General features: G+C 45.4%; 1 protein-coding gene across 2 annotated transcripts in view; it reads left to right on the forward strand.

The window, feature by feature from the left end:
• Tbxas1 (thromboxane A synthase 1) overlaps positions 1-14,309 on the forward strand; it is a 159,944-nt gene that overhangs the window by 64,845 nt on the left and 80,790 nt on the right. For both annotated transcript variants that reach the window (NM_012687.2, XM_087656007.1), the window contains 1 exon segment: positions 8,537-8,653. In NM_012687.2, the coding sequence (NP_036819.1) occupies positions 8,537-8,653 (117 nt within the window).

A 14,309-nucleotide genomic window follows, 5' to 3' on the forward strand; every position in this document is an offset into this window, starting at 1 on the left:
GGAATCAGCGTTTGTTGGCTCGGGCGATGGTCGGCTTAATGTCCAATTGTGCTCCTCAGAGCATTGATCTCGGTTTTGATTACTGAAAATCAGTAGTTTATTATGCCAGTAACAAATAACGTACGCAATAATTAGATTAGCCTCAATGTAGAAGCCTTTGGTTTTCTGTTTCACTCCAGACTGGTAGAGTTTATCTGTCTTTGTTCTATCAGCCATAAAAATACCCAAAAGAATTATTTACCCACCCATTTCCTTCTCCATAAGAATGTCTTGGAAGTAAGTCATAAATGCCCTGTTTCCCACATCTACAGATATGTGTTTGGGAAAGAAAAGAGAATGAAAAAGTTACTGTGGCACCATTTGCTGTTCGTGAACTTGTGCTGACTCCTAAAAGTCCTTCTTTAAAAATTCCTTTAAAAATTATTTTGGCTTATACATATAAAAGGTAGGAATGAAATGTACTATTTGTATGAGGGAATGGAGTTTCCCTCAGGAGGAGTTTTCAGCTGTGTTCTAGCAGATAAACAAGAAAAGGGCTGGGGACAGGGAGGGGGAGGGTTTAGGGTAGGGGGAAGGACCAAGAGTTAGATGAGCTGGTGAGAAGGCTCAGACCCTTAAAATGAAGTGGTGTCATGGCATTGGCTGAATGGCAGGAAGTTGTCTCAAGTAGTGCAGGCCAAGGATGTTCTAAGTATCTTAAATGTGTCAATACAATCCTCCTGGTTGCTCAGTTCAAAACTCTCCGTGTCATCCTTGACTCTGGTCTCCTTATTAGTCAGGCCCTGACTTGTAGACCAAAGCCATGGCAAGAAGGAAACTTAGGGAGGAAGTGCTAATTCTGCCTCACAAGCTGAAGAAAGAGTCATCCATGGTGAGGAGGCACGTGTTGGAAGCACGAGGCATCTGGTAATCAGAAAACAGATATAAATACACAAACTTGCATGCAGAGAGAGAGAGAGAGAGAGAGAGAGAGAGAGAGAGAGAGAGAGGTGTATCTCCTAGGTGATTCCAGATTCAGTCAGGCTGACAATGAAGATCAGGACCACACTTTCCCACCCCATAACAACCCATCAGGAAATTCTATTGACTCTATCTCCCAAAACACACGAAATCTCTTTCTCTCGTCTGGCCACTAACACAGGCCACTCCTCTCCTTATCTTTGTGTTTTTCCAAAAGTTTCTTTCTGTCTGTGTCCTGGCTCTCCACAGTTTGTTTTAAGCACTGATGCAGAGTGATCCCAAAATACCAAGTAGGCTCCAGATTGAAGCCTCTATTCAAAATACTTCTGTGTGCAGACATGGTGGATATACTGATAGTCCCAGTACAGAGGCAGGAGGATTGTAGCTGGTCTTTGCTACTCTGTGTTCTTCTTTTCCCACCCTTTGTCCACATCAGTTTCACCCCGTATCAGGATATAAGAAAGAGGATAGAGGGAGAGAGATCCTTGAATCTAATTTCTTTACTTCTTTGAGCACAACTACTAATAAATTACAACCAACCCCCATGAACAATGAACAATGAACAACCAACAACTCCACCTCTCAGGGTCCTAGCATTTATATACTCTGAAAAGTTGCCAGAATTCCAAACATCACACAATCACAGACACTATCTGCACCTGGCAAAAAGCACCCCTCTGCTACAGCACGAGGCAAATCATAGTCAGCTGCTGCTGACAGTCCGAAGCAGCCCTATATCCCCACACTGGAGATTAAAACAAAAACAGATTTTATAATACTTCTGGTTTTTAAAAAAGAAATCAGAATTCCAGAATTGTCACAATAAAGGATAACAAATTCCAGGCCATTGTGGGCTTTTAAACAAGATCCTATCTCAAAAACAAAATTCACCATGCTTCCCTTGTCATTCAGAATAGAAGTCCTTGGAGGCTTCATGGTCCCTCACACACAGGTGACCTCTCCACCATCCACGCATCACCCATTGTCCAGCCTTGCTTGTTCCTTGAGGTTCATAGGACACGACTTAGTATCTTTACTGAAATGATTTCCATGCCTGCAGGTTGACTCCTCCGACCCATGTTCCCCAAAAGGTTTGCCCAGATGTCACATACTCTAAGGGCCCAGCATTGAATGATACATTTAACACAGACCTTGCTTGTCCACTGTGGGCAAGTCATTCCTTATGCTTCTGCCTGCCTTCTTCCTCTAGAATTGGTGTAGACAGAGAATTTTGTTTTGTTCATAAATGTATTTCAAGCACCCAAGTCAGGGTTTTGCTTTATCCAATAAACATTTGTTAAGTGAGAAACCTCACAACCCTGTTAGAATATAAATAACTCTATCATTGATGGTTTATAGATCAGGAAACTGAGGCCTGGGTAGACCACTCCTAAAGCTTACCCAGACCCAGACCACTGCATTATCTTCCTAAGTCTAGCAAGGGCTTCCAGAAAGCCCCATGCTGTTCCAATAGAGAAGAGAGAAGGGCTTGACAAACATGAGATGGGAACCTGATGCCTGGAACCCATGTAAAAGCAGCCTGGGCTTATAATCCCAGAGCAATGGAGTCAGAGACAGACTGTCCCAAGGTTCACTGGTCAGTCTGTCTGATTTGCTTGGTAAGTTGCAGGCCAGTGAAAGACCCTATCTCAAGAAAAATGTTGGATGGTCCCCAAGGAATGATACTCAAGGTTGACCTCTGGCCTTTGCATGCAAAGGCACACGTGTTCACTTACACACAGATGACCACACGAAAAGAAAAAAAGAAAAGAAAAAAAAAAAAAACCAAACCAAACCAAAGAGGTCCCTGTGGTGTGTCTGGGAGGGGCAGGGGCTCGTGAGAACTATCCTTGGCTTACAAACAAGTGAGAAGAAGTCTCACGAGGAGGACTTGTGAGCTGGGGTTAGGTTTCTGCTTCTGTCGACTTTTTTTGGTTCTTTTTTTCGGAGCTGGGGACGGAACCCAGGGCCTTGCGCTTCCTAGGTAAGCGCTCTACCACTGAGCTAAATCCCCAGCCCCGACTTTTTTCTTCTAACTAATGCCAGCAAGCATAATAAGGGCCGGTGGGATGGTTTGTGGAGTAAAAGTGTTCCCTGTGCAAGCCTGACAGCCTGAGTTCAATCTGGGCCCCACATAACGGTGGACAGAGAGAATGGACTCTGAAATTGTCATGCTCGCATAATAATAATACAGTTGTAAATGTAATGATTGTGCATAACAACAAGACAACCATACACTGCGTGATGTCCCTGGTTCCTCACGCCTGTCTTCTCTATCACTTATCTCCCTCACAGAAGAATAACAGCATATCCTCTTTTAGCGTTTTGCCACCCAGCCCCTTGTTGTCATCTAAAGCCCCACCATCTAAAGCACACCAGCTTCCTGCTTCCTCCTAACCGCAGCTCAGAACCCCTTGGTCAGCCCCTCCCCTTCCTCACCCCGCTGTAGCCTTCAGTTCACTCTCCTGCCTCGGAGATCAACTTTCACACTTTGGGAAGATTCTGCAGTGTGGAAAATGGATGGGTGTGATAAGGCTGGAGGCAAGGCAATCAGTTAGGGCAGAGATAATGGTGACCTCAGCCAGGGTGGTGGCCCTAAGGATGGAGTGGGCTGGCCTTGGCTGATCAAAGAGATTTCAAACTTGTGATTGATAAGCTTGAAGTGGAGAGAGATGACCCAAAGGTTTCATTCTTTCTTTTTCTTTTTCTTTTTTTCTTTCTTTTCTTTTCTTTTTTTTTTTTTTGGACTAATAGTATGAAACCAGCCATGTGCAACAGTTAAAAAATAGATTTTTTTGATGTTGACACACACACGTAGACACACAATGACACAAAGGCACATACCTGTGGCAAATGAGTTGGACAACAAAATCCAAATCATTTATGAAATACTCAAGACTTTCTGCTCTATTTCTTCTCTCTCTCCTCTCTCCTCTCTCTCTCTCTCTCTCTCTCTCTCTCTCTCTCTCTCTCTCTCTCTCCTCTCTCTCTCTGTGTATTTTCTTTGTTTGAGGTGTTTGTTCTGATTTTGGTTGACAGGGTCTCACCCTGTAGCCCACCCCAGCCTTACACTCATCTCCCATGTTCTGGGGTGACAGGCATGAGACATCACACCGGGCTTTCTTTCCTATGTGCTGGCTGCCGTTCCCTGCCCTAACATGCTATGGGTTCTGTATGCTATACACACGCCACTGAAAGAACTTGGACGTACCTTGGCTAAAGGTTTGGATGTGAGCCTGTCCCAGAGGCTCATGCATCTGAACACTCAGCTTCCAGCCAACAGTCTATTTTGGGAGGTGGGGAGCTTTTAGGCTTCACTGGAAGAAGAGATCTCTGGGGGACATGGCCTACTTTCTGCCCGACCCCTCTCTGCTTTCTGAAATGGTAGCAAGCAGCTGGCACACGGTCCCCACCCCCAACGACCACAGAGTCTGCTGCAGGCCTTCCCTGACCAACGAAGAACTATATCCCCTCAAAGCATAGGCCCAAACAAACCTCTCCTCTCTAAGCTGCTTCTTGTGTATTTGGTCACAGTCACAAAAACGGTAGCCACTACTCTTGACATCAACACCTTCTCTCTGTCTTTTGAAATGACCGAAGACTGTTCATTTTATTCTAGTACATGTTTAGACATGAAACACTCCTGTGAGTGTTACCCCGACTTTGATTATCAAAAAAGAAAAAGAAAAACGCAAAAACAAAACAATGGAGGGCTCCAAAACAAAGCTTGTAGGCCAAGGACACAACAGGCTAAGGGGCTAGGTTGAGAGTCTAAGCCCGTATTGCATGGAGAGTCGGGTATTTTCCCTTTAAATGTAAGATTCAAAGCAGCAGAGACACAGACCTTCAGTCTTTTGTGTCAGATGTCATTCCAGGTGCCGTCCTTTTGGGTTTTGGCTTTTATTCTGAGACAGGTGGTCCCGTTGTCCTAGAGCTTGCTTGCTACATAGGCTCAGCTGGACGGCCATAGATCTGCCTGTGTCCGCATCCCCGGCGCTAAGACTACAACATCCATCTGTTTTAGCCTGGGTTCCATGTGTTGAACCCAAAGCCTCAGTGCAGGGCAAGCATTCTGCCCCCTGAGCCAGCTCCTCAGACCCCCACCGCGTGGGTCTTGAGGACGGATCAAATCAGTCTTGATCCTGATTCGCCGATTGAGTCTGTCTTAGCAGAACTGTATAAACCTGTGTCTCGCTTTTCTTCCAAACGAAAAGTCTTAGCCAGTGTGGCACAGGCTGGGGCTTTGCCACTCTATAAATATCCAAAATGTATGATTTCCTCCTTTGACTCTGGAACCTAAATAAACAGATTATGTTCCAAAAATTCCATAAAACCATAATTTAGTGGCCACGGCACTCCTAAAGAACCTCATTCTAAATAAAGAGCGGTATTCCTTTGCAGAAAAAATATCCCAGCAACTTGGTTCTAATATATAATTAAATCCTCTAGATACTTTGCAGTTATGTTTTATGGCTTATTTTGAGTGTTCATATTTTATCAGAAAATTATAATTTTCCTCTAAATAGGAGTTTTTTTACAAGGCGTTTGAGTTATGATGGCTGGCTTCAAGCTTCAGCTATAATTAAAACTGTGAAAGGAAATAGCGGGGCCCCATGGCACACATGGTTCTGCAGAGTGCTTAGTCCTGTAATCCTCCTGCATCTGCAGGGCCGGGGCCACATGACCAACAGTGGGGGCATCACTAGGATAGCTGCTTTTAGGATGGATAAGCATGTTCTGGGGGAAAGAGGGGAAGGAGACAGTGGTTAGGGACTCCTTTGTATATTTCTTGGCTCAGTTTCTACAAGGCAGATCCTTAGAGACCTCCTGACCTTGTCACCCTATAGCATGCCCCCACACACAACCTTCCCTTGGAGAAGACTCTCTCATCTCTGCAATGCTGTCCACTCAATTGTCAGCCTCATGAAGGCTATGCTGGTCAGTCTTTTGTCAGCTTGACACAAGCTAGAATCATCTGGGAAGAGGGAGCCTCAACTGAGAAAAAGCCCCCATTAGATTTGTCTGCAAGCAAGTCTGTGGGGCATTTCACAAAAATATTATTCGGGACTGATGAGGGAGGGCTCAGCCCACTGTGGGCGGTGCCACCTCTAGGCACCCTGGGTTGTATAAGAAAGCAAGCAAAGTAAACCATTAGGAGCAAATCAGTAAGCCATGTCCCTCTGCCTAGGTTCCTGCCCTGATTTCCCTCCATAATGAAATATGGCCTGTAAGGCAAAATAAACCCTTTCTTCTCCAAGTTGCTTTTGGTCATGGCCTTTGTCATATCAATAGAAAGCAAACGGATACAAAGACCAACACAAAGCCTTTCCTATTCAATACTCTCTAACCAGCTCGTGAACATTATCAGAGCTTCCTGGGGAGACCATGGCACAGCAGCTTACATCGAGGGACTCACAGACAAAAATGCATTTTTTCCCGTTCTGGAAAGCCTGGAAGTATGGGTGACATCAGGGTTGATCATCTGGGACCTATATCCTTGGCTTAAATGACTGTCTTCTATATTCCCCATGGTCCTCTGTCTGTGTCCTAATCGTAAGAGAACCAATTGATTCTGTATAGATACCAAACACACTGGATTCAGGCTCACCATATAGGCTTCCTTTATTTTAATTAAGATTTAATTAAAAGACCAAGAGATTTGAAAATCTCTATGGTCAAATATGGGGTTGTAGGGATTAGGTTTTCAATCTATAACATTTTAGGAGATACAATTCAAGCCATAATGCTTGTACTGGACATTTAACACATCTATGTTGATTAAGGAAAACACAACGACACTCCCAGGCCTACTCCAGACACAGGGCTGTGTCTCCTCTGTGCCTGCTGAGTTCCTCCAACTCCCATCTGCCCGGCGTCATAGCACACTCATAGGCCTCCCTCTGAACATATGACTTGCATATATGTAAATGCAGGTCTCACCTTTGGCTTGATAAATGTTGATCTCACCCTTCCTCAAAGAAGCTTCTTTTTGCAGCCAACAGAGACCCTTACTGAAAGCTACAATTAGTCAAAATGCAAAGGACAACGGACCATGGGGTGCCCATCCCCAGTTAATACATCTACAACACAAACTCCTACACCTCAGGCTCAGGGAACATCTAAGAGGGAGAAAGACTATAATAGCCATAGGACCAGAGCGCTACCATGTCTTCTACATGACAGGGGAGCTGTATACAGGAACTCTCAACTGTTGCCTAAACAAGGCTTGGAAAAAAAAGACCTTGGGAGGAGGAGAGGGGAGCGGAACTTGTAATCAGAATATATTATATGAAGAAATATATATATTTTCAACAGAAGAAAAAGGATGACAAGGCCTAATAGGTGACAATACCAGTTGACATACCAACAGATATAGGGAGGTCTCGCAACATTTCAGCCCCAGTGAAGAGCAATGGACAAGCCCTGAGACAAGTGCTGAGAGAGGGAGAATTGGACTTCTCTAAGGATGAGGCCCCTGTAGGTTATCCAATCCCAAAGGCCAGCTCTAAACACATCTGAGCAGTTCTAAATGAACTTGTGTGTATCTAGAACTGAAGAGTAAAAGATCGTGGGTTTGAGAGGGAGTCGGCAGGGATGGGCCTGGGAGAAGAAGGACTGGGGTGTTGTCAATACAGAGCTCACATATGAAATTTTCAAAATTAAAGTTAAAAAAGAAAAACCCAGTGAATACTAGAACACAGACCCACCAGAGCAGATAAACCCTTTCAAACAGCTTTCCTGAGGTGCTTCTGAAGGAAACCTATTCGTAAGTCCTTTTTCTCACCTCCAAGATCCTAAGAACGTGAATCTGTGACTCAGCCATCTTTGAGCCAAACTCAACCAATCCAGACACCCTAAATCTCTTGTCACAAAATTCAGATGTGACCCTCAACCCTTCACTTTGGTCATCCTCAGAGGGCCTCGAAGGTGCCTCAGAGTACACAGAGGCTACTGAGTGCTTTTGATGATGTCCACACTGTGACGAGGCTGTCTCTGTTGGCCTCAGTTGTGGGTGCTAGATCTTTCTCTGTGCAAGAGAAGCCTAGCTTTGGGTCACTAGGGGACGTTAACAGGTAGGGGTGTGTGTGTGTGTGTGTGTGTGTGTGTGTGTGTGTGTTTTATGTCCTGTGATAAAGCACTCTGACCAAAAGCAGCTTTGCGGGGGTGGGGGCGTTTGGGGGTGGGAAGAATGTATTTGGCTTGTCCATCCAGACAGATCACAGTACATCACTGAAGGAGGTCAGGGCCAGAACTCAACCAAGATCTTGAAGCAGAAACCGTGGAAGAATGCTGATTGCTGACTCCCTGATAGGTTCATGCTTAGCTAGCTGCTTACACAGCCCAGGACCACTGGCCCAGGGAATAGCGCTGCCCACAGTGGGCTGGGCCCTCCTCCATCAACTAACAAACAAGATAACCTCCCCAAACATGCCTACAGCCTAGTCTGATCTGTTCAATCCCTCAATTGAGACTCTATTCTCAGATGACTTGATTGACAGTTAAAGCTAACTAGGACAGCTACTAAGGTGGCTTTAGCTCTGAGGGTGCTAACAATCTGCTTGTTGCTTTCCATTAGGCCTCAGGTCTGGAACCCAAGCTGATAGCAGACAGTGTCCTGATGTTACGTGACAGAAGATGGGAGGAAGTCAGAGGTGCCCTGATGTCTGCATTCAGTCCTGAAAAATTGAACGAGGTAAGAGATAGGAAGCATGGACCCAGTTCCTTAAGGATCTGGCTTCTTCCCCAAAGTATAGCAAGAAGCTGGACCAGGTGCAAGGCTTGCCCAGGTGGCACATCAAAGTGGCTCACCTGCTGGGGCCCTCAGCCAAATCATTATACGGAAAGCAAAGCGCCTTCCATTTCTCTGGCATCTCACACACCCAGGTACCATCAATCAATGGTTCCCACTGCATACCTGGCTGTCCGGAGACAGTGGCTTGAGGCACTTTGAGGCACTCAGGAGGAAAAGAAGTAGAACAGTTTCTCATACTATGGTGTATCCTGGGGAGCCTGTTCAGATGCAAATTCCCACCCTGGAGGCCCTGACCAGGTCTGAGATTGTGAACTTCAAACTCTTAGATGTAAAAGCACTGGCCATGGGTGATGGGGGTGGGGACTGGGGGGGAAAAGAAATGTTCTCCAAGCAGAACTCTAGGTGGATAGCCAGAGTAACATCATCTTTAAGACAAATACAGTGACTGTCGAGCTCCATGGGATGTCATGAATTCTTGAAGACTGGGCATTTCCCTCCTCAGTCCAGTGGCCTTCCATTCCCTACCAACTGTGCATTTAAAAGCTGGTGTTTGCATTGCCTCCCTGACAGTTTCTCCAACCACTTGTGGAAGGAGGAGATAACAGACAGGGTAGGCTGCCCAAGTGTGTCCTCCTTCTGCAGCAAATGTAACCCTGATGGCTTCTAGATGCTTCCTTGAACTTTTCACCTCTAGATCACTGGTTCCCATTATGGAACCAGAGGCAGATCACAATTCGTTCCCAGCATTCATGAAGTAGAGGCAGGAGAATTACAAATTTGAAGTCAGAGTAAGTCTTGTCTCAGTGAGGCCTTGTCTCAAAACAAAACAAAACAAAACAAAACAAAACAAAACAAAACAAACCAACCGCAGAACCTAATTCTTGCTACTCCAAGTCCCACGGACTCGAACCGTCTAAAGTGCCTGAGAGCTTGTGGGCTTTATGAGCTGCTCCATGACTCTACCTCAGCCAGGATGGGTCAGCCCGTGTATGTATGCTTGGTTCTCTGTCACTATACCTCAAATCTACCACTTTTCCAGGCCCTGCCATTTCTTTCTTACTTCTCTCAGTGACTCTAAGGGTTCATTCCGCTTACATATTTACTGTTTGTTCTGTGTCTCACCCTGCTGCGTGGTTGCTTCAGGAGACAGAGTTTTGTTTTTCTTTTTTGTGTTATGTTCCCTTTTTAACTTTTATCTGCATATATAGGCCATCTAACAAGTAAGTACTCAGGTGTGATGACATCAATGGGTGAATGAAGAATCAAAAAAACAAAGAAACTTTCTTAGTTGTTGCTGTGTGGCCAAAACATCAACGAAAGGGAGATCATTTTATCAAGAAGAGCCATTAAGGGACTGTGAGAGATGGTTCCTTGGTTAAGAGTGCACATTGCTCTCACAGAGGACCCAAGTTTGGTTCCCAGCACTCACGTCAGTTGGCTCACAACCTCCTATAACTCCACCTCCAAGGAACCGGATGCTTCCAGTCTCCTAGGGCAGCCATGCTTACATGGGCACACCCACCCGTAGACACATAACTGAGAAGGTTAAGAAGATGAAGCCGACTGTTGTCTCTCTCCTTGCAAACACATAAGCCATACACATGAAAGTAGAAAGGGCAGGTCACAAAGAGACAAAGGAGAATGAGGGAGTCCAGGCACACCGCTGCACAGAAATCACTGTGCAACTGCAACAGCTCCACTCCTTCCTGAATACGTGGCTTTTGAACTTTTGCCACCAAACTTCAGAGTTTATCACCACCCCCAACCCCTGTCCAAGGGTTATTTTAAAATAAAATAAAATACCTGCTTTTCCTTGTATTGAGAGAATTTCCTTTGGCTCTTTAGCAGCTCTTTGGTATGGTCTTCCCTACCTACCTGCACCTATGTGCCACCCACCTCCTTCCCTAACACACACACCCTGTTGACCTCTGGAGGCTTCCTTAGACTGTGATCACCCATCCACTTCACTTATCTAATGTAAGGCTGCCTTGGTCAACAGTGCTTAGAATTACTTTAGGGTCGTTGTGTATGTGCACACACACCTACGAGTTGTGCACATGTGCGTTTGTGTGGCTTTGTTTGTTTGGAAAAGCTATGAGTCAAGTGAGTCACATTTTCATCTAAAAACAAATTGCCTTTTGGCTTTAGACTTACTGGAGAACATGCATAGCCAGAGCGAATGTGACTGATGCCTCTCTACCTCAGGTAGAAGAGGCCAGCAGACTCAGAGTCTGCTGATGGACTAGTGACTGGGACTTACAGGACAGGCTACTGAGGGATACCAAGAACACATCTGACTTTTTCATAGAAGAAAATTTTGCCTGGTTAACCTGGCATATTTTCCACCCATCCTCCAAAAGTGTCTGTGCCTTTAAAAGGGCAGCTGGGAGATTTATTTAAGCCTTGACACTCTTTCAGTAAAGTCCTCACCAAAGGCTGTGAGTAAGCCTGAACCCGTGCTCAGTTTTATTGTGAATCAGGAAGTAAATGGACTTAAGTTCAGGAAGCAAAATTGAAATTTAATTTACGCTTCTCCAAGGGAAACGCACAAATAATGGGATGCCCTCACCCAGGTTAGTGTTCGTTTCATTTTTAAATGTCATAACTCATCAGGAAGGGGAGACACAGTGGAAACTGTGCATCTGTGTTTTCCTGCTGAACTCTTTCAACCCGAAGGGACAACTTTCACAAACTCATGTAAGATTGCGAGAGTCAGCAGGAGAGTGGCAGGTGGCCATCAGGCACACAAGAGGGGAGAGCGCTTTGAGGAGGAAGCTGACAACCCCTCTGATGTGGGGAGACAGGATGGCTTCTGCTATGGCCGGGATCCTGAAGGCCTCTGAAGGCCTGTGTGGTAGAGGCCGGGTCCTCAGTGTGGCAGTCCTGGGAGTTGGTAGGAGGTGCATCTGGGGACTGTGGCATCCCAAACATCTCCTTCTCTTGCTTCCTGGCTACGAAGTCAGAGGCTTTGCTTTAACAGGAACCCCAGCCATAACATGCTGTCACGCCACAGGCTGTATGACCACAGGCCAAACTGTCCAAAAGTGTGAGCCAAGAGAAAAAGATCCTTAGCATAAGTTGGCTGTCTTAGATGTTTTGCGGTAGTGGCAGAAATCTGATTAGTACAACTACCAAGGAGAGGGATTTGAAATCATGGAGGATAAAAAGGCCTCCATGGATGAGTAACTTGATAAACTATGACGAGCTATTAGATTCATCACACACTTGAAAATGTTAGAAAGATGTCTGATGATCAGTTTAGCTTTGCTTACTCTGGACTCATGGTTTTTCAGAGGTAAACACCTGGGGAGTTAGTACCACAGTTTGTGATTGAGTAAAATGGTGCTGTTGGATAGTAGGTCTTCGCGGTTCCCACTGTCAGCCTCATTTTCTAGTGCTTCAAGGACAACAACCCGACATCCATCATATTAGTCAACTTTGCATCGCTACAATAAAATACCCAGGACAGGGAACCCATCAAGATAAAAGGTCTGGTTAGCTTGCCATTTAGCAAAGTCAAAGTCTAAAATCAATCATCTCCACTGGCTTGGCCTCCAGTGGGAACGGCAGGTGGTGGCATGCCATTACAGAGTACCTGTTGGAACGAGTGGTCACATCTAGAGTCAGAGCAGAGATAAAAACTGGCCAGGGTCCCACGATCCCTTTCAAAGTCATGCTCCCAGTAACTTAGCTACTAAAGGTCCACAGCACTTCCTAATAGCACAATCCTAAAAACCAAGCCTCTACACACAACCCCTTAGCAACACTTAGCAGTCAACCCCTGTAGGCAGCTTACGAGTTCTGGCCTCAGAATCTTCTAAGTGGTGGACATTTGCTCAGTGACCCAGATAAACAAGGACTGAGCAGATACAGGAGACCAGCGAGACCCTGGGGATGTTTGTCACCCACACGGTAATGCACAGGGGCCTGTTTCCACAACGTGGAGCCAACAAGGAAGGCTGGCATCCCGCGCAGCACCGAGGGCTGCAGCTCTCTGCCTAATTTCTCACTTTCATCCAGATGTTTCCTGTCGGGAAGGCAGAGTCAATAATGTATGAGTCTTATAGACAGAGGCATATGTGCTCATTACTCCCCACGGGCCTCTCCTGCCTGGGAGAAGATGTATTACTCAAGAATGGCTACAATTGCTTAAAATTCAAGTTGATGCATCCAGCTTATGAGTGAACGCACGGCTCGGACCGTTTCAGTGCGAACGTCTGTGCACAGTTGCGGCCATTGTCATGGCTTTGGGCTCTCTTCCTGCAGTCAGTACAGGGGCTCCTGTGGCAGACGTGAGTTTTCCAATAATGCTGGAGCGAGCAGCTTTCTCTTGGCAGCATCAGCTGCTGGCGGTTTATTTTTAATATTTGCTTTTATTTCTTAATCCTTCTGAACAATAAAAATAAAAGTCATTATAAACCAGGGTAGCTGTGGTAATAAATACTTCGGATTCTAAAAATACATTGTCCCTGTCTGACCAGTTACCCATTTTCCAGGATATCTGAGTATTTATCTAGCGGCACGAGACCATTATCCTGAGACACAGTTGTATCCCACTGACACCTAATCTTCTAATTAAAATCAGAATAATGATGGACTGTTTAAATTCTACTTTTAAGTGTTCATTTCCCATTTGCATTTAAAAGGAAACACACTCCTCATCATCGATACCCCATCCTGGGTTATAATTTGTCTTTCTTTGGCTGGAATCATAATGTCACTCCCAACTTGCCGCTGGTTAAATGGAAAAGAGCTTCACAATGTGCTTTACAGCTTGGCTGTTGCTTGGCAACCTCAGCATCCACCTCCTCACTGGAGTAAGTTCTAATTGGCCACAACTCTTGACAGGAGTCTCTGACTTATTGGAAATGACACTTGATTATTCATCTAGGTGGCTGGAGCTGATGTGTATCAGCAGGGAATTTTGCATAAAAATGACTCACGGATGTTTTTAATATCTAGGTGGCTTTCAGCAGGGGTGTAGTGGCTGAAGGAAGTGGTAAGTTTCATTAGCTAGAATTAATTTTTCTTTTGTTAGTCAACAGTTAGAGTATATTTCAAGGTATTCGTTTTTAAAGGCCCCTTCAGTAAGCTCGTGGGTTTGGATATTGCCCCTCTAACTTTAATTCTTAAACATGGCTGCCCTCAGGCCAACTGTGATAGTCAGCACTGAGATACTATAGCAAATACCATTGATAATCACCATGCCCCGCCCCCGCCCTCCCCAAAAGATATTTTAGCTCAGTGTTGTGGGCACTTGGTTGATGGACAGCTTTTAAATCTCTTCTGAGTAGAGGGGGCAGCAGTGTGTCAGGGAGGGAACACAGTCAGGGCACAACCTCTCCACCAGAAGCCCGGAAGTGAAAGAGAAGAAAGGGAAGAGGAAGAAGCCATGGGATTCCCTTCGAAGGCACACTCCCAGTAACTGGCAGGGCTCCCACCAGGCCCTACCTCTTAAAGTTGTGCCAGTTCCAATAGCAGAGCCAAATCTCTAAGACAGGACCTTTGGTGAATCAATAGTCCAGATTCAAACTGCGCCACCAAACAGGAAGAAACGTTAAGGTCTTACGTTTGTTGATCTGTCTTTACCAACGTT

Source organism: Rattus norvegicus, chromosome 4 (genome assembly GCF_021556685.1).
Source record: "Rattus norvegicus strain SHRSP/BbbUtx chromosome 4, alternate assembly SHRSP_T2T, whole genome shotgun sequence".
Taxonomy (NCBI): Eukaryota; Metazoa; Chordata; class Mammalia; order Rodentia; family Muridae; genus Rattus; species Rattus norvegicus.